At 32.6% G+C, this 25,719-nt stretch overlaps 1 protein-coding gene across 1 annotated transcript; it reads left to right on the top strand.

Annotated features, from left to right (window-relative positions):
• Window positions 1-200: 200 nt before the first annotated feature.
• LOC143043784 (gamma-aminobutyric acid receptor alpha-like) lies at window positions 201-10,665 on the top strand. Its single transcript, XM_076215963.1, has 9 exons — window positions 201-291; window positions 1,845-1,912; window positions 2,810-3,036; window positions 5,246-5,328; window positions 6,461-6,605; window positions 6,959-6,961; window positions 8,221-8,369; window positions 9,484-9,719; window positions 10,411-10,665. Exons 1-9 carry the CDS (start codon window positions 201-203, stop codon window positions 10,663-10,665), a joined length of 1,257 nt encoding a protein of 418 aa, XP_076072078.1.
• The last annotated feature ends 15,054 nt before the right edge of the window (window positions 10,666-25,719 follow it).

The following is a 25,719-nucleotide window of genomic DNA, read 5'->3' as shown; positions in this document are numbered from 1 at the left end:
ATACAATAAATATAATACACGTTTTCCCTTACGTATAAACTAAGTAAAATATAAATGAATAGGTAAACAAAATGGAAACAACACTGTTAAAGTTGGTGTTTTCATTTTCGTATATTCAGTCCTCTAATTACATTTAATGAAGAAAACAATACTACCATGTACTATTTATATTTACTTTTAGTTATCTCCTGGTGGTTTGTATGGGAACAGACAGCTATAAAAGTAATGTTTCCATAGTTTTAGACGAAATATTGTCGACGTATGATAAAGATCTTAGACCTAGTTTTGGAGGTAATTAAATTATAGAGCGTATCATACTTATAAATAAAGGCAGTAGTAGTAAAGTCATACATTGATTAAGAGAGAACAAATCAGGGTTACCAGCCAAAACCGACGGACATAATTTATTTAATCTATAAGAGGAAAAAACAGAACACAAAAAAAAACACCGAAGTACAACAAAAACAAACGCAAATGCAACATACATACTTGGAAACGAACTATTTGAAAACAATAACAATATTTGTGACTTAGTACAGGACATTTAAAGAACAAATAGTGGGTTGACTCTGGTTGTATGACTATCCAACCTCCCGCTTATAAGGCAATATTAAAAAAATATCGCTAAAACGACAACACTACGTGACTGAAATACAGCACAAGCAAACACAAAACACTCAGCACAGAGAAAAACACAAATTAATAATTTCATTTTAGATACAAGTACCAGGATTAAAACTGTGTATGCCAGAAGAGTAATTCGACTACAAAAAAAAATTGATCATCAATGGCGCTCGTATCATGTAAATTGAATAGAGACAATTAATGAGGAAGTGGGAGAGCATTGATAATCAGAACCAAAAATTCCGAATGGTTTTGCCAAAAACAGCTACGGTAATCTATTTCTTTGCTAGAAAATACTATAATATAAGTATTTTAAAACAATTCAATGTCTCGTAATCAGTTGATTCATTATCAACCATTCAAATAGTAAAAGTGGAGATCTACTAACATGAATAATATCTATATAAAATAGGCGTATACAACTTGTATTATGAAGCCAATCACATTTTCTCTGGTCTCATGATTATTGGTACACGTGAAATCATCGTTTGTAAAATTTCCCACAACTTCACAACTTGTTAAGCGATTCGTGACCTTGCTGTAACAAAATACGCATTTGTGGTATTTCCTTACTGATTTCTCTATATTATGACAACTTAATTGTAGTTTAATAATGCTTTAAATATATGGCAGACAAAGTCGCATTCAGATGTTATCACAGGCACTCGTCTCAGAATTTATTTCCCCTATATACCTTTATGTGTTATATTAAGGTATATAGGAAATTTTTTTCTGAGACAAGTGCCTGTGGATGTTATGCCTTGTCAAGACTATCATTAACGATTATGATATGACTCCCTTTATCTTTTTCTCTGCAATATTGTTGATTCATTCTGATTTCCTTCTCGGCGTTGTTATCCACCTACAGTTTCTCTCTATAAAGACGTGCTAAATGTACATATTGTTTAAAGAATATATATCAAATAATTGATGCTACGGAATATAAGTCTGACAATTTAAAACCATTTGTATAATGAATTCTAATTAAAACTTGTTTTTATGTTGGACAATTCATGTCACAAAATTACACACGGTTGACAAAATACAATACACGGGAACCGCTATTGTACTGTTGTTCTTCGTCTGAAAGGGACGACGAAAAAAAAGTTAAAACCAATTACACTAAAGAAAGAACGAATGATTGTGAGTCTTCGTATGGTTATCACGAGATTATTGCATCTGACACTCTTAAACATTAAAATGTGTTTATGTTTTAATAGGAAATCCAGTTGAGGTGTTGACAGACATATATTTGAGATCTATGGGTCCAATTTCGGAAAAAGATATGGTACATATATTGTCTTTTTTACTATTGTATTTGTTCTCCGCTAAAAAATATACCAATGAACAAAATCAGTAGCGTTTTATGATTAAGTAATATTAGTTTATTAACACTTAGGGAAGTGAATATGAATTTTATGGACATCATGCAAAACTTAAAAGTATACCTTGTTCTTCCCAACAACAATACAACTCATGCGATTTTTCACTCTTTTATTATTTTTCATATTTTTTTAAGAAGACGATGTCGAAAATTTCAATCATATGGAAAAATCTAATTTAGCTCGAGTTGTCTATTGAGACATTTTACGGCATTGCGTCTTTCGGATGTAACAATATAGTTTTAACTATGCTTAATCTCATTAAAATTAAATACAGTTTTGATTTATTTTCTTGTCTGTTAAGTTAAAAATACGATAAATTTTTAGCTTATTCAAACTGTTTATGTCAAAAACCTCTGCGTTGCAGTGTTAAGATCTGTTAAGGTTTTCTTCACCTAATGTCTTTAAAACTCCCCTCTGAAGCCAATAGTTTGAATGAATATATTACGAAAGCGATTTTTTTTCCAATTTAACGAAGACAATTTCATTGCGAACTTTACATATTTTTTTATATTTTATATTTTGTTTTCCGTCTTGTAAAGAGTAACGTAACATTCAACTCAATGGAACGACAGTTAATCATGTACACAAATAATTAACTCTAACTCAAACATGTTATGGAAGAATTGTATATAAACTTTAACCATTCGTATACGCATTCCTTCAGAATGTTTCATCTCCCTTTTTTAAATGGTATTTTTAAACGCATGGCAACACACTCCAGGTAAACCAAAAACAATACAATATACAAATATCTTTGTCAAGTTGATAATAGCGTATTATTTCCTACTTATTTTTCAAAGGTGTATTCGATTGATATATACTTCAGACAACGTTGGATGGACGAACGCTTAGCAACTAATTCATCGACAGAAAAAGAAAATATTTCTGTCAGCATAAAAATTCTTGAAAAAATATGGTTTCCAGACACGGTTTTTTACAACGGACGTAAATCATATTTACATATGGTTCCTACGCCAAACAGATTCGTGCGCATTGGTCGGAATGGATCTATTTACTTCTCACAACGGTAAGCTTACGATTTATCGAAATAAGATGTGTTTGAATTTTTGATTTTGCCTATTTCTTAGATACTTTCCGCATAGATCGGTATTTTTGTTATTTTATTTTTTAGATATCTACTTAGCGCGCCGTGCCCTCAAATAATCCATCGTGTGCAGTAAACTTGTCATTTCCATCACTGATGAGGACAGACATTTGCAATTACTTAAAAATCAAAAATGACTTCTACCAGACGAAATACATTTGTTAAATCGTAGGTTGTCAATCTTGTATGCAGTATACTAAGTAAGAAAAGAGATATCGTTATATGTCTTTCTCTCCTCTAACAAATTCTGACATTAATGTAACTATGACATATCATACGAAAGTTTGTTAATATTTCTACAAAACTTGGTCAATTATTCCAAAACACGAAATCTCAATTACGGAAGCTATTCTCAAGAAAATAATGTTTGCTCTTGATCGGGTTGTTGTCTCTTTGACATATTCTCAATTTCCATTCTCAATTTTATGAAGTACCGAAGCGTTGTTGACTTATTTTTTCTTGTTTGACTCTGACAGCAGTACATATCGAGTATTCAACAGTCAGTTTTGACTTCCACTGCAATCAATGGCCCCATCATCATTTTCTGTTGCCTAGCAACGACTTAATCTGCAGTGTTCTTGAACTGACTCTTCTTCCCTTCTCAGACTCATCCTATTGACATCAACCTAACCACCCTTTCCATCCTTATTTTTGTTCTTCTTTTATCTGTTAATAAATAAAAAGATGTGATATGAGGAAAATGAGACAACTTTCCATCGAAGTCACAATTTATAAAAGAAAAACCATTAAAGGTCAAAGTACGATCTTTAACACTGATCATTGGCTCTCACCGAACAACAAGATGTAAATGGTCGCAAAATTACTAGCGTAAAACCATTAAAACGGGATACTAGTATATATGACAAGGTTTGTCTTGCTGATATTGGTCTATATTGAATTGTTTATCTAACACGAACTGGGAATCTATAAGACTTCAGTCAGACGTGAAAATAAAACGATCATTTATCAATCTAATTCAATTTTTACAGTTTTCGTAAATTAGTTTAAGGTTAACCTCAGAGAAGTTTGATGTATAGAAGAACAGTTAGTTTTGTCTATAAATGAGGTTTAACATGGAAACATTTTCATTTACGTTAAGGATATTTAGTACTCGAGTTTTATTCTCTAAATTGAATTTGAGATTAGATGTTCGCTTATACTGTGTAAATACTATTCAAATCATTCGCACTTTCTGTTGTTCTTATAATTAGAGAAAAACGATTAATTGGCACGCAAAAGTAAAACGAAACAGATAACAAATATTAACCTATTTAACCTTTAAAGCAGACTTAAGTAAAACTTACAAAAACCGAAAATCATAACAGTGAAAGTTTCAATACGTTAAATAAAGGCAACAGTAGTATACCTCTGTTCAAACTCATAAATCCATGGACAAAAAACAAAACCGGGGTAACAAACTAAAACTGAGGGAAACGCATTAAATATAAGAGGAGAAAAACGACACAACACTACAATGTAACACACACAGAAACAGACCAAGCAACAGACAAAATCCCACGAGAATAACAAATATAACATCAAAACCAAATACATGAATTTGGGACAGACAAGTACCGTGACACGTCTTATCACAATGTGAATTTACACTCAAAAATAAGAGAAAACAAACGACGCAACGTTAAAATGAACACATACAGAAACGAACTATAATATAACAATGGCCATATTCCTGACTTGGTACAGGACATTTTAAAGAAAAAAATGGCGGGTTGAACCTGGTTTTGTGGCATGCCAAACCTCCCCTTTTATAGCCATGTGAAATATAACATTAAGATGACAACTCATCACCACAAGACTACAATATAAATAAATTGGAGAATACAATTGACAAAGAAACATACGAACAACAGCCAACAAAAGGCAACAAGTTAAAAATTTTAATAAGATATTTCTGGATAGTTTTTCAGTTTATCGTAAATTATATCATAGTTTTTTCGTTGAAGTTCCCCGGCAACCTCACACGACATTGTGTCGTGAGGTTAAGCCGAGGATTACTATCGTATAATTACGATACATAGACAAACTATCTATAAATTATGAAATATCTTTAACATAATTGTTACAGTTAAAATGACAAATCATTTGAAGAGGTTATTTTTTAATTTTGCAGGTTAACAGTCCGTGCAATATGCAAAATGGAACTGCACCATTATCCACTAGACTTTCAGACATGTCCTTTATACTTTGGAAGTTGTAAGTGTCTAATAATTTATAAACAAAAATTAGACAAGTTAATGTTTTACAGTGTTTTGGGGTTTACAGAAAAACAAACAAAGAATAGAGAAAAATGGAACCCCCCTCCCCTCCAAAAAAAGAGAAAAAGTTGTTATCCCCTTTTAAATTATGTATTCCGCCATTTTTGTACATAAGACTTATTGAGTATCATAAATAATTTACTTTAAAAATTTCAAAGTTCGTGTCTTATTAGCCAGTTGTGGTCCAGACGTTCCGTCCCGATTTGATAGTCGCGAGTTCCTTATCAACCATTTAAGTTAATTACAGGGATTCCCGTTACTCTTTGATAGTCGTTAGTGTCTGATCAACCATTGTAGTTACCTAGATTCCCGTTATATTTTGAAAGTCGTAATTGTCTTATCAACCATAACTTAACAGTTACCTAGATTCCCGTTATATTTTGAAAGTCGTAATTGTCTTATCAACCATAACTTAACAGTTACCTAGATTCCCGTTAAATTTTGAATGTCGTAAGTGTCTTATCAACCATAACTTTACAGTTACCTAGATTCTCGTAAAATTTTGAATGTCGTAAGTGTCTTATCAACCATAAATTTACAGTTACCTAGATTCCCGTAAAATTTTGAATGTCGTTAGTGTCTTATCAATCATTTAACTTAATTATAAAGATTCCCGTTATGCCATGAATGTCGTTTTACAAGTGTTTTATTCACCATTTGCGTTACAGTCATTTTCTCCACGCTTTGAAAGAAGTTATAACATTAACAACTACTTTTTTTTGTACACCATCATTATAACAACCAATGTCTCTTTTGTGATGCCCGAAGACTGAATTTGTAAGTTAAAAGCTTATCAACCAAAACAGGAAGTAAATGAATTAATAAACGTTTGAGTTCCCGTCACGCTTTGATACATGTAGTCGTTATAATTGTCTTAGATATAGGAAGATGTGGTATGAGTGCCAATGATAAAACTCTCCATCTAAGTAACAAAAGTAAACCATTATTAGGTCAAGGTTATCTGCTAGCAATTTGTTGTAGCTTTTTTATTATTATTAATAGATGTATACCACTTTTGTTTTTCATATTGGAAAATATTTGTGATTCGTGATGTTTCTTTTAACTTTCAGTTGCTTATTCTGAGGACGATGTGAAATACACTTGGAATTCTGGGAAAGATGCGTCTGTAGCTCGAGCGCCTGACATGACAATGTCTCAGTTTGACCTCATCAACTTCTCTGCAGAAACTTCATTTACATACAGAAAAGATGGTGAGCATAGCAATCACACAATTTTCTTTTCCGGTTGGTTGCGTGTTTTTAACTCTTTTTCAGGAACCGGTCATATCCGGAAATATGAAATGACTCAATACACATTTAAGTTTCTCTCAATTTTGGTTTGGTTTTCATTGTAGCTACGTGCCACTGCTGGTGGAATTTTAATTCCCCGAGGGTATCACCAGCCCAGTAGTCAGTACTTATGTGCTGACATGAATTATCATTGATATGGTTATATTCATAAATTACCTGTTTACAAATCTTTTGAATTTTGAAATACTAAGGTTTTTCTATCTCAGGAATATATTACCTTAGCTGTATCTGGCAAAACTTATATTTTTATATGCTAAGCTTGTATAAGCATCTATGAATTTCAAGTCCACAATAAACAAAACTTGACGATAACCAACATAATAATGCTCTATCCATTTTATAGAATTTGATAATTGTAAAAGTCAACACGATCATTGCTAATGTTCAATTCATTAGGAGGATCATATCTCTATCAATGAGAAAATGAGGTCTGAATTAAACAGACGTTATTTGAAATTCTATTTATCTATTAATTGCAGAAACTATATCATTTATTCATTATGCCTAGAAGATGTCAAATTGATATATTATCTCTAATACAGAAACAAAGTGCCTTGTTATTAATTTCACAAAATGTCAGACACTTTTATCATCGTCTTATAATTCAATGCATAAAAATCATTTTTGAATAATTGTGAACTATTGGCGTATTGATATATTCAATAACAAGCGCCTGTCAACTGTTATCCATTCGGAACTCTCTGCATAACCGATAGTTAAGTGATTAGTCAGTTCGATGATGAATGGACGAGCATGCTTGTGATATATCTACTAGTTTTGACCACAAAATTACTATCATCAATAAATAGTGTCAAGGAAATTTGATACAAAGTCAAAGCATTTATTTAACATCAATCCGTTTAATTTGAATTGCTTTCAATATGTTACAGCGTTGTATATATCAGTAATAAAATTGGTAGCTGTCAATCAAAGGCAATGTTCTGTAAAAAATAAACACAAACTATCGTTTCGGTATTAAATGAACAGGGTCGGACATTGTGTTTTCACTTCATCGTGTTTTCATGATTAATACATCATGCATATTGCTTAACAATTATATATATTCGCATTCTGTACATTTGAATACTCTGCAATGTATAACTTGAAACTCATTTTCGAAGAGAATGCGAATTGGCGACTTGCGATGCATTAACTTTTCAAAAGTTTTATACTTATTCCAAAGAGAAACACTCTATGGCATAACAAAAACGATTTAACCAATACAACAAATTAACAAAATACAATAATAACAAAATTTAATCAGCAATTTAACGAAGTATGCTTTCAATCAACCATGCACGTTTTCATCTTGGGGTTTGATTAGACTATCTGATTGAATGCAATTTAATACCCGGTTTTACTTATATCTTGATTGTGTGCACATTTTAAGTGTAACACGTATGGGGCGCTTTCGCAATCATGCAAAATAAATCCATACGTATGTCCGCGTTTGTATCGAATGCAGTGATATCTAACTTTGTATCAAGATTTATTATTATAATGAATCTAATTTCAGTTAGACAATCCATGCTGACAGTTTATTTCAATCTAAGACGACATACGGGTTACTTTGTGATAAATATATTTGTACCCTGTATGTTACTAGTTATTTTATCATGGGTATCATTTTGGATTAATAGAGAAGCGACATCAGACAGAATAGCCTTAGGTAAGTGAAGTAAATGAAAGATAAGAGACATCATAAGGATATTACAATTCATAAGTCGAAAGCAAACTGACAATGCCATAGTAATAACAAAACAAACAAAAAATGAAGAAAAGACATAGAACAGAACACAGAACAATACATAGAAAACTTGGCTTAGCAACACACAAAACAGTCCTGTGTACTTGTAATATCAAATAAAGGGTAGAGAATATTGATATTGCTTTTCGACATCACAACCGTATCAATAGAATTATACTTTTTAGGAATTTTGGTTCTCAATGCTCTTCAACTTCGTACTTTATTTGGCCTTTTTAACTTTTTTGGATTCGTGCGTCACTGATAAGTCTTTTGTAGACGAAACGCGCGTCTGGCGTATACACTAAATTTAGTCCTGGTATCTATGATGAGTTTATATACATGTCACTAATATAATCCAACGCGTTCATCTCAAGAAACGCGTTATTAGATCTGATTTTATACACTAAAAATGCATCCCAATATCATATACATTTAGTTTTATGTATTTTTTTTTTGATAAATAAACTCATCATAGATACCAGGACCAAAATTTTATATTTACACCAGACGAGCGTTTCGTCTACAATAGAGTGACGCTCAAATCAAAATTAAAACTTTAATTATACATATAATATCTTTTATCGATTTGTACGTTCCTTCCCCCTCTGAATAACTTAAAAAACAGGAGAGAAAAATTCACAACACAGAATTTTTAAGTGATGTTAGCTCTACATTCAACACTAAAAACTATTGAACAAGCATTTGAATCCATTTTAGTACAAAAACCAGAGGTGAAACCAACGTCATATGGAAGTAACGCAGTTCCAGTTTCATAAATGTGTTCCTAATTATAGAGAAATGTACGAGGATAGCGGAACCGGATTCTTGCCTCGACAAGTTGAACAAGAAAACTATGTTTATTGCGACGTTAAATAAGACTGAACGGACAGTATATCAAACAAATATAAACCCTTGTAATCTAAACTATGAAGACAATGACAAAAGTGCGAACATATGTATGATGATTACTATCATATATGATGATATTATCAAGGAATTATAGAACCTGCAAATTATTGTTTTCTTAAATTTGAAGGAACGACGACAGTTCTGACCATGGCTTTCTTAGCGCTGGACAGTCGTAGTGACCTACCTCGTGTAAAATATGCTACAGCATTAGATTTGTATATTGCCTTATGTTTTGTATTTATTCTGAGTGCAATAGTGCAGTTTGCAATAGTTCATCGTTTCACAAAACATGGCCATGGAGATGTGGAGCCATCACCAACTGATAACGATGATGAAGATGAGGAAACTGAAGACGAAACTGTAGTAAGAATAATATATAGTGGAACTGAAAAAGTGTAATCTGGAATCCCTATTGATACATAATGCCATGTCCAATAACAAAGATGTGTTCCCGTAATCGTTTGCGTTTCAATTTAATACTAATCAACAACATTAATAGAATAATCAACAAAACACACAAACAAAACAGAACAGATTGTAGATATAAAAAAACACTGCACGACTCATACTGAAAATTATATCAAGTATGATGTCTCCTCGACAGAATCTGCTTACTTCCTCATCGCCTGGATCAAAAGATGATTTACTGAAAACTAAGAGGGGCGAAAGATATGATAGGGACATTCAAACTTATATGTACAAAATAAACAGACAAGGAAATGGCTTTAAAAAAAGATCAATAGACAAACAATAGTACACAAAACACAACATAGAAAACTAAAGACTGAGCAACACGAACCTCACCAAAAACTGGGATGATCTCAACAGCCCGGCAGGTCAAGCAGATCCTGCTCCACGTGTGGCACCTATCGTGTGGCACACTTTATTTTGAACCAGGTAAATACAACTTATCAACTAATATAGAAAAATATTATTGGACAAGAAAATGAAAAATATTTCACTTACCATGTATTATTCCATACGAAGTGGCAGTAAAAGTTAATGTATTTACTTACCTTTCATTTATTTGGTACTTGCCTTTTATCAATTTTAGTACACAGGGAATGGGAAACCTCACAACCAATCTTTCCATCCAGACACAAATATTCCTAGTAATCGAGTGTTCCTTTGTCGAGGAGAAAGTCGTCTCCGTGTATGGTTATCCAGCTTACGTATAAAGAACCGAAGACAATTCAAAAGACGAAAGCATAGAAACAGTGTCAGCCAAATTGACAGAGTGTCTCGGGTACTCTTTCCTCTAGTCTTTATTTTACTCAACTTTCTTTACTGGAGTTTTTATCTAAAGTAGGTTTTTGTTTACTTAACAATAAAAAGAAAAAAAATTAATTTCGTTTTGGTTTACACATGTAAGGCGAGCTAGGCTAAGGACATTACTTTTATTTGCAATAACAGTGCTTGAACTAGAAACTTTCAGAACGTTTAATCATCATCATCATCATCATCATCATCATTTAACAGTTCGAAAAAAAAACTGACAACGCCATGGCTAAAAATGAAAAAGACAAACAGACAAACAATAGTACACATGACCCAATATAGAAAACTAAAGAATAAGCAACACGAACCCCACCAAAAACTAGGGATGATCTAAGAGATTAACACGGAATTGGATGGTTCTAATCCAAACAAAATGTTTTAGTAAGACGCTGTTCCGGATATACTACTGGATTAACCGAAATAGACGCAACTGAAAATACAATTAAATGATTTGATATTTTTAAAGTCATCCGTATAAGTCGAAGACAAACTGATAAAGTTATTGCAATGCAAAATAAAACCTTTAAAAGACAAACGTTAGTCAACTAAAAACGACATAGAAAACTAGAAACCCCAACCAAAATCCAGTGGATAGTTATTTCAAGTGTATCGAATAGGAAGGCCGATGCCACTCCTTGTGTGTCATCTAACAGAATGCTCATGTGTTATAACGTTTCCGGTAGAAAGACTCATTTGGGGATGTCGTTGGGAAAAAAGTTTTAAAGTTTCTATCTGTTCTTTATATTTTTCACAATAATTGACAAAAATGGGTCCTACTAAAATGCGCCCGGGAGCGCCCGGGTGAAGAAAATGCGCCCGGGTGAAGAAAAGCGCCCGGAGAAGACAATATAGCGCCCGGGAAACAGAAAAAGCGCCCGGTGAAAATATATAGATATTTTATTGGCATGAGACAAATTTGTTAAGTTATGAACATTGATTTATTATTTTTATTTTAGACAATTCATTTGCAAATTCAGATAATAGACATTTGTAATAAAGCACAAAAACAAGTATGAATATTTCAATTTTAACAATAATATATGAATACTTTTCAAAAGATCGATAATAATGGATCACAGTTTATGTGGAAGATTTATAAAATGTAAGACATCAAAAGACATGTTTTTCAAAAACGATATCAAAATGAGAAATGTATAAGACAACCAAAATTTCACTGATAAATATAAATTTAATCAAAATTAGAAGAGGTACACATAATAAATCAGCACATGAAAAAAAGCAGTACTATACATGTACCGTAGTTGAAACAAGATACCAAAAATTGGGCAAAATTTTATAAAGAGCAAAAACTCCAAAAACGAGTTGATCAGCTGTGACAGACCAGAAGCATTTATAGAAAAATGCATTTGTGTATCCACTCAGAAGTCGTGAACTTAAGATGTACCACTAAAAAACATTTTATACAAAATTGAAAGACATTAAAATGATTTGAGTAGCGATGAGAACAAATAATGTTAAAAGGACACAATACATCAAGAGCATGTTGGTGAGACGAAATAAGGCCTAAAAAACTAAAACATTTATCAAATGATTAACAATCTATCATTAGCCACCCTTTTCAACAATTCCACCAGCTCAATACCTGATGAATAAATAGCATCGGACTAATATTTGTCATTCGAAACCGATAAACTACTGCTATAAAGTATACTTATTAGTTTTGCTCCTCATTGAAGGTCGTACGGTGACCTGTAAATGTTGCTGTTAATTTCTGTGCCATTCGGTCTCTTGTTGATAGTTGTTTTACTAGCAATGATACTTTTTTCATAGCAACTTGCATTTTTGCAAGGTGCTCGAATACCTGAAATACTCCTGCATAATGAGTCACTCAGATCATTATACTTTTATTCGTGAATATCACATTCGCAAAACACAACTATATACAGTCATTGATGATTGGATTTAAACATTGATAAAGGACACCAAACATATAAACCTGTATAAGATTTTTTTTAAACCTTCGACATGATCCCACATAAACTACTGCGGATTAATTATTTTACGTTGGATACTAATTTTAGTGAATTCCGTGGGTACAGGTGAACCACGAATTTAAATGTTCAACGAATCACGAATATTTCCATGGTCTTGTATGCAGACTTTGGCAGAACCACGAAATCAAATGTGCACGAAAGTGTAAGTTTTATTTAATCCACGTAAATTGGTATCCACGAAAATAAACGAATCCACAGTACTTAAATCGGAATTAAAGAGTTAGTGGATATCAAGAGAAACATTATGTTGGATTGACTTATTGAGGTCTATGCTTAATACAAGCACAGATTCATGATAAATTTAACAAAATCAACTGGAAGGTTCATCGTTGATTCTGGAGTACCTCAATGCACTGTGCAAGGTCCTGTTTTATTTAATCTCCATATCAATGATTTTGTGGGTCAGTAGATACGTATACACAAAAAACCCATCTGATACATAGTGTAAAATGGAAATAAGAATTTATAATTGCAATATTCCTTTAGCATGATGGAATCTTTGTCTATATTAATGTTTTCAATACAGTAATGATTAAACATTATACGAAATGAGTGACAAAATTTTCAATTGTATAATCATAAAATAACGTTGAAACTTCACAGCTACTTGAATTGGAATGAATTTGCAGAGAATTAAGCGGCATGATATTCAAAACACACGGTGGATAGGTTGATTTTTAGAAATCCCAGGAGATGACTACGACTAGCTTGAAAAGTACACTGAGCAAATCGTATATCCATGTACTGGTTTCCACAATTTTTTTTTTTTTTTAGACTTGAACAGCATATGGTAATGCTTTTCTGACGCTAATACTAACAATTTACTTCAGTGTCGAGCATGATCCTCTGATAAACGATTGATTTTGTGAAGTTTCAATGTCTACTTTCCCATATCTGTTGTTGTTTCTCTTGGTTCTCACTTCGGGTTTCTCTTGTGCTTTCTTTTCATTATACAAGAAAAAGATAGCAGGAAACTCACCACTGCAGAACAACTCAAGATACATGTACGCCACATCTTTAATCTTTTTAAGCAATTAAAAAACGAAACAAAGAATGATAATGAAAAAACATTTCCCCTACAAATGATTTACGCCTATCTAGAATCGAGGCGAATGGCAATCGTTTTAGGCCGTACGTAGATAAATTTCATGTTGTTGTGTTACTATCATATTGATATTTACCCATCATATCTTTCTATTTTTTTTTGGGGGGGGGGGGGGGAGAGGCGGAACTCGGCTGAAAATCAAACGGACTAGTAGATAGATACATGTAGAAAAATATTTTTTATTCTCCACAAACTAACGCCGTACGTCCAATGCAAGGTTAGCATATGAACTAATACAAAAATTGCTAGACTGCTTTACGCAAAATTAAGTTCAATATGCATGCCCTTATTGATTCATCATCTCGGGCCATTCATTTCAATATTTTCTGCTTTCAAAGTTTTTTAAGATATTCATTTATATGTAAACATGAGATATACTATAGACAGTATGGCTAGGAAAAAATATAACAGCGAAATAAAGAAAAGAAATATGTGTATTTCCATTTCCGTTTTCGGTTTCTGTTCCGGTTTCGGTGTATATTCAGTTTTCCGTTTCCGTCTTCTGCGTTTGTGTGAAGGGAAAATATCGGTGGTCTTATAATTAAAATGTTGATACACTTTTACTTTCTCGGTCGCGGTTAGTAAACTTTTGCAAGAAACTTCATCTGTAAAATACTGTGGTTTCATGACTGGAAAACGAATGAGATATAACAAATCACCGAGACATCCTCTTATATTCTCGTCCGTTGTCGCTAAACTTTTGTCATTGCATTTTTGTAGACCCCAGTGTAGCATTTTTTGGTAAATGTATTCCTCTTCACAGCGGAACTGATCAGAACCAAGTAATAATTTAAGACATTCCGCTGACAAATTTATGAAATCTTTTGAATCAAGAACTTCACTTCCGTGGATAAAAATGAAATTTAATACTTTCGTTTCTAAGTCTTCCATGTTGAAGTCGTGTGCTGCTTGTAGAACAAGACATGCATGATCCACATTCACATGTGAAGCTAAAAATGCATTGCACCCATCTGTTAACAGTTGTAGCATATACTTTTCTGATCCATATAAAATGTTCTTTACGTTAAAAGAATCCACAGTAATCTTATCTGTACATATAAACCTGCGGGAAGAGAAAATATTATAGAGGGAAGTGTTAATTCATTTACCATGTTCACATAACTATATTAAACTGCGTTGTTGTCCGTATATCACCAGTTCTTTTATCTTGACATTTTATTAGTGATATCTGTATGTTGCATAGGGTATCTACATGCACGTCTGTATTTATTATATAGCTCTAAGGAAAATGTTGGAAGTTTGATTTTGAAGTATTCTATGTAAAATATCACAAACAGTTAGTTTGACTCTTTCCACTGATTAGGACTGAAATTGAATGATTATTGTTTATCATCCTTGGTTTTTGGGTTTCGTGTTGATCAGTCTTCAGTTTTCTGTTGTGTTTTGTAAACTGTTGTTTAGATTTTGTGTTTGTTCGTTGTATGTCATTGCACAGTCAGTTTATGTGCGACTTATGAGTTTGATTTTCTCTTTGGTATCTTTTGCTTCAATCTTTTTTTTTAATCAGACCGATTGAAAAAATTATTTTTCCTATTCATATTTTTAGTTCCTGTGCCATATGTTCGTATATCTTTGCTATTCAATATTATATAAAATATAAAATAGAGCCAAACTCTTTGTTTTCAGTTTTCCTAACTGAATGAAAGCTGGACGAAAGATACCAGAGGGACAGTAAAACTCATAAATCGAAAATAAATTGACAATGCCATGGCTAAAAATTAAAAAGACAAACAGACAAACAATAGTTCACATGACACAACATAGAAAACTAAAGAATAAACACGAAACCCATCAAAAACTAGGGGTGATGTCAGGTGCAACTGAAGGGTAAGCAGATCCTTTTCCACATGTGGCACCCGTCGTGTTGCTCATGTTATAACAAATCCGGTAAATAGTCTAATTCGGTAGGTCACATTCATGAAAGAGAAGGGGATTGTAGTAACGACGTAAGGAACATATCTGATATCATTTGTGAAACAGTTATTCCATAACGGTCAACCAACTCGTGATGGCGTCCGTAAACTTTACGAAGTGATGATTTCAAATCCACCATTTGGAACTCTTGTTTTAATAGCTTCCTTGTGAGCAGCAGCCCTCTATTAAGAAAATCATGATAGGAAATGCAAGCACGGGAATATTGTATCAATTGGGAATTTTTTTTCATATTTTTTAGCATACATGGCAAGTTACATAGAATATAAGAAAAGAAAGCTCGTTTTAGTTTTTACGGTTTAAGTCTAACAGTTCTATCAAAGGATCACAAACCAGTATTGTTTCTACATCTAAAGATAGTTTCTTTAACTCAATCTAAGCACATTCTTGTAAATGTCGGATATATGAAAAAAATTGCTTTAAATCTACATATGTATTTTGCCTCTAGAAGGACAAAATCGAAATTACATCGAAGCGTTCTTTTCTCAATTTCAACAATAGCAAGAAACATAAGCATGTTCCATGCATGTAAAGGTAAACACTACTGTCAATAAATGACTCAGATTGAATTTTGTTAATCTTTCATCTTTTTTCTATATGATTTCAAATATAATTAGACCTGGATGCAAACTAAATTAGACTTACCAAATAGGACCAAATGAGAAACGATAGCCAACTTGATAAAAAAGGAAGTAAATTGTAAAATACATACATATATGTTGATAAATGTTATGTCACCATGTTCACATGTAAATCTATTTATTAGCATATTTTGCTTTCTTTATGTTCTTTTGTAATTGGTATTTAAAGTTACAAATACAACTCCACGACTTTTGAAGTCAATATTTATATGATATGATGTAAAATGTCATTTTAATTCTAAACATGCATTGAAAAGTATTATCAAAAGGTTGAAGGCATGCATGCATTGAAACTTTTTCTTAATAAAAGCTGTGTCACTCACCTGTATTACTGTGCATCTGTGCATCTAAGCTAGTTGACTTTCATAATTCACTGGGGTAAAGCTGATGACCGTAAATCGATTCACGGTCATCCAAAGAAGGCGGATGAAAAAATAGGTCAGTATCTGCATTGTCTGTTAAGGTGTTTCTATATCATTTTTTATTCAAAGTATACCTTTGTATGATGTAAATTTATAAAAAATTCACACGGAAAATCACAAATTACCACCGAGAAATGTGCATGAAACAGGAAATTCGATTTGAAAAAATCGCTAAGATGACCGTTAATCATCGTCAAAATATTTTCAAGATGACCGTAACATATAACAAGGATGACCGAGATTAGGAAAAGGATAACCGTAATTTAAAAAGGATGACCGTAATTTTATAGGATGACCGTCAATTCATAGCCTTTTGTTGGGTTTATCTCAATAGGTGCTCGGTTAGCGGATATAAATATGTTTAATCAATTTCTTTTGAACTTTTTTCCGAATTTTGAGTTCATGACAAATTTACAGCGTCGATACGACGACGAGTTGACGGAAATCAAACATCATTCAAACATATGAATATTTTATTTTCGATCTATGAGTTTGACTGTCCCTCTGTTCGTGTTGCCTTGTCTTTAGTTTTCTATGTTGTGTCTTGTGTACTATTATTTGTCTCTTTGTCCTTTTCACTTTTAGCCATGGCGTTGTCAGTTTATTTTTGATTAATGAGTTTGACTGTCCCTCTGGTATCTTTTGCTCCTCCTTCACTGACTTCATTCGAATGATATAGTTTGTTCTTCTATATTTATTTTTAGCTTATAACCTTTTTCTAACATCAGTTTAAGTTTTGTTCCTACAACTCCGAATCGTAAGGAGAATGACCAGTGTTTTCCTCCAAAACTTTCTAAAACTAAATGTTTGTGGACCAACATGATTGTCTATATTGTGTATCAAAATGCTCTCTATATTCGATGATGTCAATTCGCGGGTGGTATAATGATAACACATGTACTTATCTGAAATAAAGGACATTTGCAATGGTAGTTGAAAAGTAATAATATCAAATCAAATCAAATCAAATAATTTTATTGGTGCAAATTACTATACAGAAATGATACCAGCCGATATTTACAAAATACAGATGCAAAAATAAACAAACAAACAAACAAACAAACTAACAAAAATAAAAAAAAAACATATCTGATAAAAGATATATATTTTATATTTACATTGCGTGGAGGTGTTGTTCATACAATATTATTAATTCAAGCTATTACAATCAGCTTTTTACTATAAAAGCTCTAAACAACATTATGTTTGCTTTAAATGAATGTTCAAATTATGTTCAAATCATACATATCGCTTATTCCAGCTACACATGCAGTACTAATGTCCGTATCATTACTTTTCAAAATGAAACTTAACTTATCTTGTTCACACATATTAACAAAAGATGGAACTATATCACTTAAGTTACAAAAGAGTACATTTCTATTAAGTTCTAACGCATCCTTGCAAATTGGACAATTTCTCTGTTCTAAAGGTGTTCTAGTATATCTACCAACTTCTATTAGTAATTTGCTATTACTAATTCTGATCTTTACCATTTTAGAAATAACAATTTTGTTTATAAGGTCCAGTAGAAGATATTTTTCTAATTCAAAATTATTTTTAACTTTGCGATATGTTCTTAGTTTATTACCATGACTATTAACATTATTAGAGTCACAAAAAAAGCTTGTTTCCAGTATTTTATGAATTCCTCTTCTAATTTCTTTTGAAATGAAAAAAGTAATTTTTTCTTTGACATAGTATTTTGAATTTCCCAGACATGCATTAATATCAATGGCTATACATGCATTTGTTAAAGGTGTATTTATTAAATGTCAATAAAAGGAACCCCAGATTAAAACAATCTGTTGGCTTGTAATTGTAGGCTGTGCACCCGTAAGGTGCCGTTTAATCGCGCTTGTCTACACCACTTGTTCATGTGCATGTCTTGTTGTATGTTCATTTAAAAAAATATATTCTCTAAAGTAAAAAAGATACATATGGTGTACTATTTATTTCCTCTACCTATAGGATAATACTCTTTTGAAATAAGTTTTATACTAATTACTTAATACAAAAAGGAAGTAATACAAATACGGATATTTCGTAGAATTGACGGTCATCCTTTAAAAGTGACGGTCAATTTTTTAAATTACGGTCATCCTTTAGAAATTACGGTCATCTTTTAACCAATTACGGTCACCCTTGTAATAAATCGCTGATACTTTTACGGTCATCTCGATTTTATCAAATCGTATTGCCGGTTTCATGCACATTTCTCGGTACTAATTTGTGATTTCCGTGTAAATTCTTTTTACATTTACATCATACCAATGTATGCTTTGTAAAGAAACTGACATAGAAACACTTAAACAGACAATACAGACACTTAACTAATTTTTCATCTGATATCTTGGGATGACCGTGAATCGATTTACGGTCATCAGCTTTACCCCAGTGATTGTCGATTGTGATTTGCTTCTCCTCTTGGCTGTTTACATTATATCTCTGTCAACTATATCTTTTTGAAAACATAAACCGCAAAAACATTTACAAGGAGTAAACATTCCCGTAAGGAGTCAACTGACAATTTCATATATTTGATGTTCTTTTATGTCTTGTCTTGGTAGTCCATTTATTCATCTAAAGTTTTTGTAGTTCTCATGATAATTGGCAGAAAAAAATCCGAACAAAACTATCAGATCAAGGCCGTTACTGGATAGACATTTTGCAGTGTACTAAACATTGCAAAAGGTATTCATTCAATTAACGGATGGTAAAGTCTTAAAATGGTATTTTAGTATTTGTTATGAATCATATTGTTTTAAATGTATTCATGGTATTTACCATTTTTTTTTACATCTAGAGTTGTCTCTGATGTGCTTATGACTTTGGTTTGCTGTGCTGATTAATTACTGTATATGACAAATCCAAAAATGGAGCGAGCAATATATCTGTAGACGTCTTTATTTATCGAAATAGATAAAATTGAAAAAAAACTTAATAAATTTATGGTCATACAAATGAGTCGATCACAAACTAACAAAGTTAGCGTCAAGGTAAAAAAAAAATAGACAATATTTATTTGGGACATTGCATAAATCGCGTTGTTTTGTAGTGTTTACGACGTTACAGTATCATATGAAATCTATTCCGATATATGACCACTGATATAAGATTATTAAAAGTTGGAAAGCTATTGAGTCATTTTGAGGACATTTGCATACACTTTGTTATGGTAGTGGTGGACTTGTAATGGTACTTGCATGGCTATGTTCTTTTGTGATAAACAGGATTGGGTCTATGAGACAGCAACCAAACGACACCAGAATATGAAGAGGCAAATGAACCATACTGTCTTCAATATAAGACAGTTGTTTGTACAATTTGTCAATTTCAAGCTCTAGAAAGTACAGATTATAAAATATTAAATTCAACAGATACTTTTAAAGGTCTACAATAAACATCTAATTATCCAAATGATAAAAAATATTACCAAATACATGCAATGCGGAGCTTCCTGGAACATAAATATGTAGCGGTGATAAAGTACTGTAAATTCAGAAATTATTGCGAGGTTTTTAGTATTGCTATAATTGCGACAGAAATGCAAACGCAATAATTTTAACTTGCATTTTGAAATATTTTATTTGAATTCAACAGGATTTTTCTCAAAATCGTAAAAATTAAAATCGTATTTTAGTCTAAAATGATAAAATCGCAATATTAAATGTATGAAAATACATGCAATGCCGAGCTTCATGGAACACACATATGTGGCGGTGATAAAGTAGTTTATTTAAATCCGAATTCTTGTCACGTTGTATTTGGAATATTTGGAAGACTTAAATGTAACTAATGGTACATAATTAAAGGAACATACACTAAAACTGTGTACAAAATCATATCATATATATTTTATTGCTAATCAAAGCGCGCACAAGGAGCAGAACAACCAACATTAATTACATACAAATGATTACAAGTTATTCAATATGATAAAGACACAATGTTATAAAAATAATAAATCAAAGCGCTTTAAGCACTGTAGGCAGTTAACCAAAAACCAAGGCAAACATAATTATGAAAACTGTGGCAATGTTGCTTCAATTTTTTTTAAAGATTTAAAAGAACAAACATTAAACATTCATATATAATTGTACATTTTTGTTCATTTAATGAATTAATCATTAAGGCAAATAATTTATATTTTATCAAGGTTTTCAATAGCAATGTATACATCAAGTATATTTTTTTTCATGGTCATGAGTCTCGAGTCAGCCGTGGTACAAACTCGCAATGATTGCAGTTCTTCTAGTTGATCTTAATTGTTCGTATTCGTTGACTGTTAGTATTTCAAGTTGACTTTAGTACGAGCTTGTAAAAGTATGAATGGACTTACTTCCCTGGAAAGAAAACTGAGTTTGTGTTCTACAGTATAAAAGTTATGAGACACAAATCAGACAAATGTTTACTACTACAGGGATCAATAGTGAGGTCTGACTGACCTGTCCATAGTAAATGTAAATGACTCCCACCTTCAACCCAAGTCCATGATGTCTAAGTTTGGAATAAAATGACAGGTGTTAGGTCTAGCAAAGTGATATGCATATGTGACGCCTATGAGATTGACCTTGTATGTAATTCAATCTTTTTGAAATGACAAACGGGAATGAATATGGTTTAGGAGTTGGTATCTCAATCTTTTACAAGTTCTCAAAACACACACAAGAGGGTGTGAGTGACCCTAGGGACTACCCCTATTTTTCATTTGATTTTTTATATTGTCCCATACATGAATATATATGGTTTAGGGGTGGGGGACCCCAGTGACTTGCCCTATATTTCATTTGATTTGTTATATTGTCCAATACATGAATATATATGGTTGAGGGGTGGGAATCTCATCTGTTTCCAAGTTATCAAACAGGATTGGGTAGGGTGACCCTTAGGACTCTCCCTATATTTTATTTGATTTGTTCTTTTGTCCCATACATGAACATATATGGTTTAATTTAAGGTTAGGATCTCGACTGCTTCCAAATTTTCAAACAACAGGAGGGGTGTGGTGACCGCAGGGACTTCCCCTATATTTTATTTGATTTGTTATTTAGTCCAATACATGAGTATATATGGTTACGTGGTGAGGATCTCGACTGTTTCCAAGTTCTCAAACATGAGGGTGCAGTGACCCTAGGGACTCCCCCTATAATTCATTTGATTTGTTATATTGTCCAATACATGAATATATATGGTTTATGGAGGGGATCTCAACCGTTTTCAAATTCTCAAACAGGAAGGGGTAAAGTGGCCCCACGAACTCCACCTATATTTCATATGATTTGTAATATTGTCCCATACATGAATAAATATGATTGAGGGGTGAGGATCTCGACTGTTTCCAAGTTCTGAAGCAGGAGGTTGTGGATGACCCTAGGGACTTCACCTATATTTCATTTGATTAGTTATATAGTCCCATACATGAATGTTTATGGTTGAGAGGTGGGGATCTCATCCGTTTCAAAGTTATCAAACAGGAGGGGGTAGAGTGCCCCATAGGACTTCACATACATATAATTTGCTTACATTCAGGTATCATATAATCTAATTGCACTATATGTGTAAAATAAGAAACTTCCAGCTATTTTAACTGACCCATCAAAATTGAGAAAAAAAATACCCATTTAGTAATATGTTTACACTTTAAAAGCATCTAACTTGTTTTACCAAAATTTATTACTGATAAAGAAAATTTATACTGTCACCAGGACCATATATACAGTTCCCAGCTGTCACAAAGACTCACATTGTTTTGGATTTTGACATTGAAATTTGTCAAAAAGTAAGTTTGAGTTTCCTATGGATACCTATGGATCTTCAGAACGCTGGCACTGTTGCACCATTATATTCTGCTCTACTTCATCATCATTGTATTTAATTTTATCTTACCTCCTATACATTTCTAGGAATATGATTGGTTAAAAGCGTCCGCGTGCAAACCGTGTATATTTGATATTAGGTTAGTAGGGAGGCGGGGCTTATCTCATACACGGTTAGTAGTGGGGTTACGTCCCTTTATATTCCATATTAGGTAAGAAGGGGGCGGGGCTTATTTCATACACGGTTAGTAATGGTGTTATGTCCCTTTATAAAAACCAAACGGTACTGAAAAAAAAACTTAAAAGTTCCAACAGACGAAGAAATTGATGATTAAGATTGAAATAAATTCATAAAACACATTTAAACCTTACAATTCGTTATTGTTGGCATCTGTTTTTGTAGGATCAATGGAAGTATTTTCTTAATGCTAACAGTATTGAATGCTCATTTTGAGAATCACTAGTCTTAATTTCACACGTTAAGATAGTCGGTAAGATAAATTCGTTACATAGTGTGCTAGTGACGTAATACGGTATATATGGGGTCAGTAAATTCCATATGGGGATTCGAGCTTTGGTCTCACCCCATATGGAATTTACTGACCCCATATATACCGTATTAGGTCACTAGCACACTATGTAACTAATAGTACGTTTCTCACATTTTCAGTACAAAATATTTTCTGTTTTTTTTTATTCTTTTACATATATCTTTTGGTTTTCAATTCTAGTGTTTATATTTATTTAGCATGCAAAGATGTAATTTGTTATCTGTCTGATGTTTTTTAAAGTTCTTCTTCTCTAGGTAAATTCCTCCGCAACGGAGCACCCGTGTCACACGGTAAAAAAAGCCCTTATTTTTATTTAAGATTGTTTAAAAACATGGAGCAGACTAGATTAGAATATATACAATCCTTACAGGAATATTCTTGTCCTAAAACCATGTAGTAATGTAAAATCTATCATAAAAATATTTACACCTACCATTTTATGTACATTAAGCATACACTAATGTATGTCAAGATATCTTAAAACGCACAGATTAAAAAGGAGTGGAACAGAATACTAGTAAAAGGTAAAAGGACACGGTTTATTTAAAGACAAGTATTAAAGATCGCCAAAACCCGGAATTACCCATATCCGCTCCCGGAATCGGATCCGATATTAGAATTTTCTTCTCATGTCAGTCATTTTGTTTTCAATGTTGTTTTTGTCAGATACGGTTTTACTCGAATTTACACAGTATTTGTCGGCGATTTTCTGTATAAAGCTAGCGGTTGAACAAAATGAACATCGCTGTCATGAATAATAATGTTAAAAACAAGTTTTGAGATCGTTTATTAGGAGACTTTGGTAAAAAGGTTTGCTAAGTTATTTCCTCTCAAGTCGTGCATGTCGAGCGTAGCTAGTATCCAAGTCGAAAGTCCGACTGCAAAAGTGGAAGTTCGCAGACCTCGGACAACCGCTAATTGAACCCCTGCCTCCAAATTGAAAAGATACCAAAAATTTCGTCTTATAATTTAAAATTGCCGCCAACAGCATGAACAGTGGAACTTATTTTAAGACTACTGACGTAGTTGACTACGTATTGATGACAAACAATATTCCTACGACTTTTGCCATTTGGGAAATCTAAACTACTTGTCTTTAAAAAAAAATTGGCGATTAAACATTTCATACATTTGTTCTTTGACAGCTTAGCCAAAATCTCAGGGGATAATAAACTACAAAAAGATTCCTAATGTGCCCTACTTCCTATGTGCAACTTCAAAACTTTTGGATAAATTGACGATCATTTAAGGTTTTTCTGATCATATTTTTTGTAATCAAGAATTAAAAGTACGAATAAACTGTCCAATAAGTTATGAATAACATAACATCCAGCTAGATGATAACAATGGCACATATTTCAGCATTTATTGGGTAGAACACAAATCTAGGGTGCTCGCATAAGGCAGCTTAACTGCCTAAAAATTATTAAGACAAGTAGAAGAATACAACAAGTACAGTTTTTAATAATCTAACTAGGTTAAGAAAAGGGGGTCACAGGGCATTACTATTATATCTATATATCATTTTAGGTGTAATACCACCAAATCATGGTACGTCACATCCGGTTGAATACGAAAGTAGGTCTAAAAATATATTCCCTTGAATTCGACAGTTGTAGAAAATTAACCCTGCATTTCGATGCACTTAAATTTTTCTGAGTCATAAACATGTATTTTGGGTGTCTAAAAGCATCATTCTTTTTTTATTTGATGGTCTTATAAAATATTTTGGATAGTTAAATTTACATAGTTACCAAAGACCGTAACCTGTAAATAACAGTGCAAAAATTAGATTGTTTACTTCCGGTGATGGTTACTTTCTTATATGCAATGAAATGTAGTGTGAAATTTTCACTGTAGCACTGGAAAGGATCAAACTTTATTCTTGCAAAGTATTTCTTTGGTTGAAATACAGGTAAATACTGTACAATTGTTTTTAAAATGCCAATTTAACAAAGACTAATAGGGGAAGATCAATGGGGGTATTACACCTATTTAGGGAAACTACAAATGCACTCGTGACCTTATTGTACTTTCATTTTTAAAAATTATTACTAAACTAGTTAATACGTTGTAGACATGGACTATTCACAATGGATTGAGACACAGAAAGCACGTTTGAGGGAAAATTGCCTTGAAATGGGGGTTTACGGGTAAGTGTAGCTAAGTCAAATGAGGAGACAGAAAAGCTGTATTCAGTTTATAGTGTTAGGTTCCTTTGGGACAGAAAAAAAAAGAACATTGTATGGTCACATATTTGCATACATGTTGCACACTGAGAAATTTGACCTATCAGAGGACGTTGATGTGTCTCATCTGTGTCATCAAAAGAGATGCATCAACCCTGAGCACTTGTCTTTCGAGCCGCCTCATATCAACCAAGATATTGTCGTGGTACACACCCAACAATCGAAAACACAAACCCTACCAAGACTGTTTGATTTAAAATGGTAAACAAATAAGGGTTTTAAAGAGAAGTCTTATTTCTTCTTCATATAATTTATGAAATACACTTTTGAATCCACATATATTACATTGCTATGCTAATCCCTATTTTTCTTGAGCCTCTGTGTAAATCC

This window comes from Mytilus galloprovincialis, chromosome 8 (genome assembly GCF_965363235.1).
Source record: "Mytilus galloprovincialis chromosome 8, xbMytGall1.hap1.1, whole genome shotgun sequence".
In the NCBI taxonomy this organism is placed as follows: Eukaryota; Metazoa; Mollusca; class Bivalvia; order Mytilida; family Mytilidae; genus Mytilus; species Mytilus galloprovincialis.
This window is presented reverse-complemented; position numbering and strand designations above follow the sequence as displayed.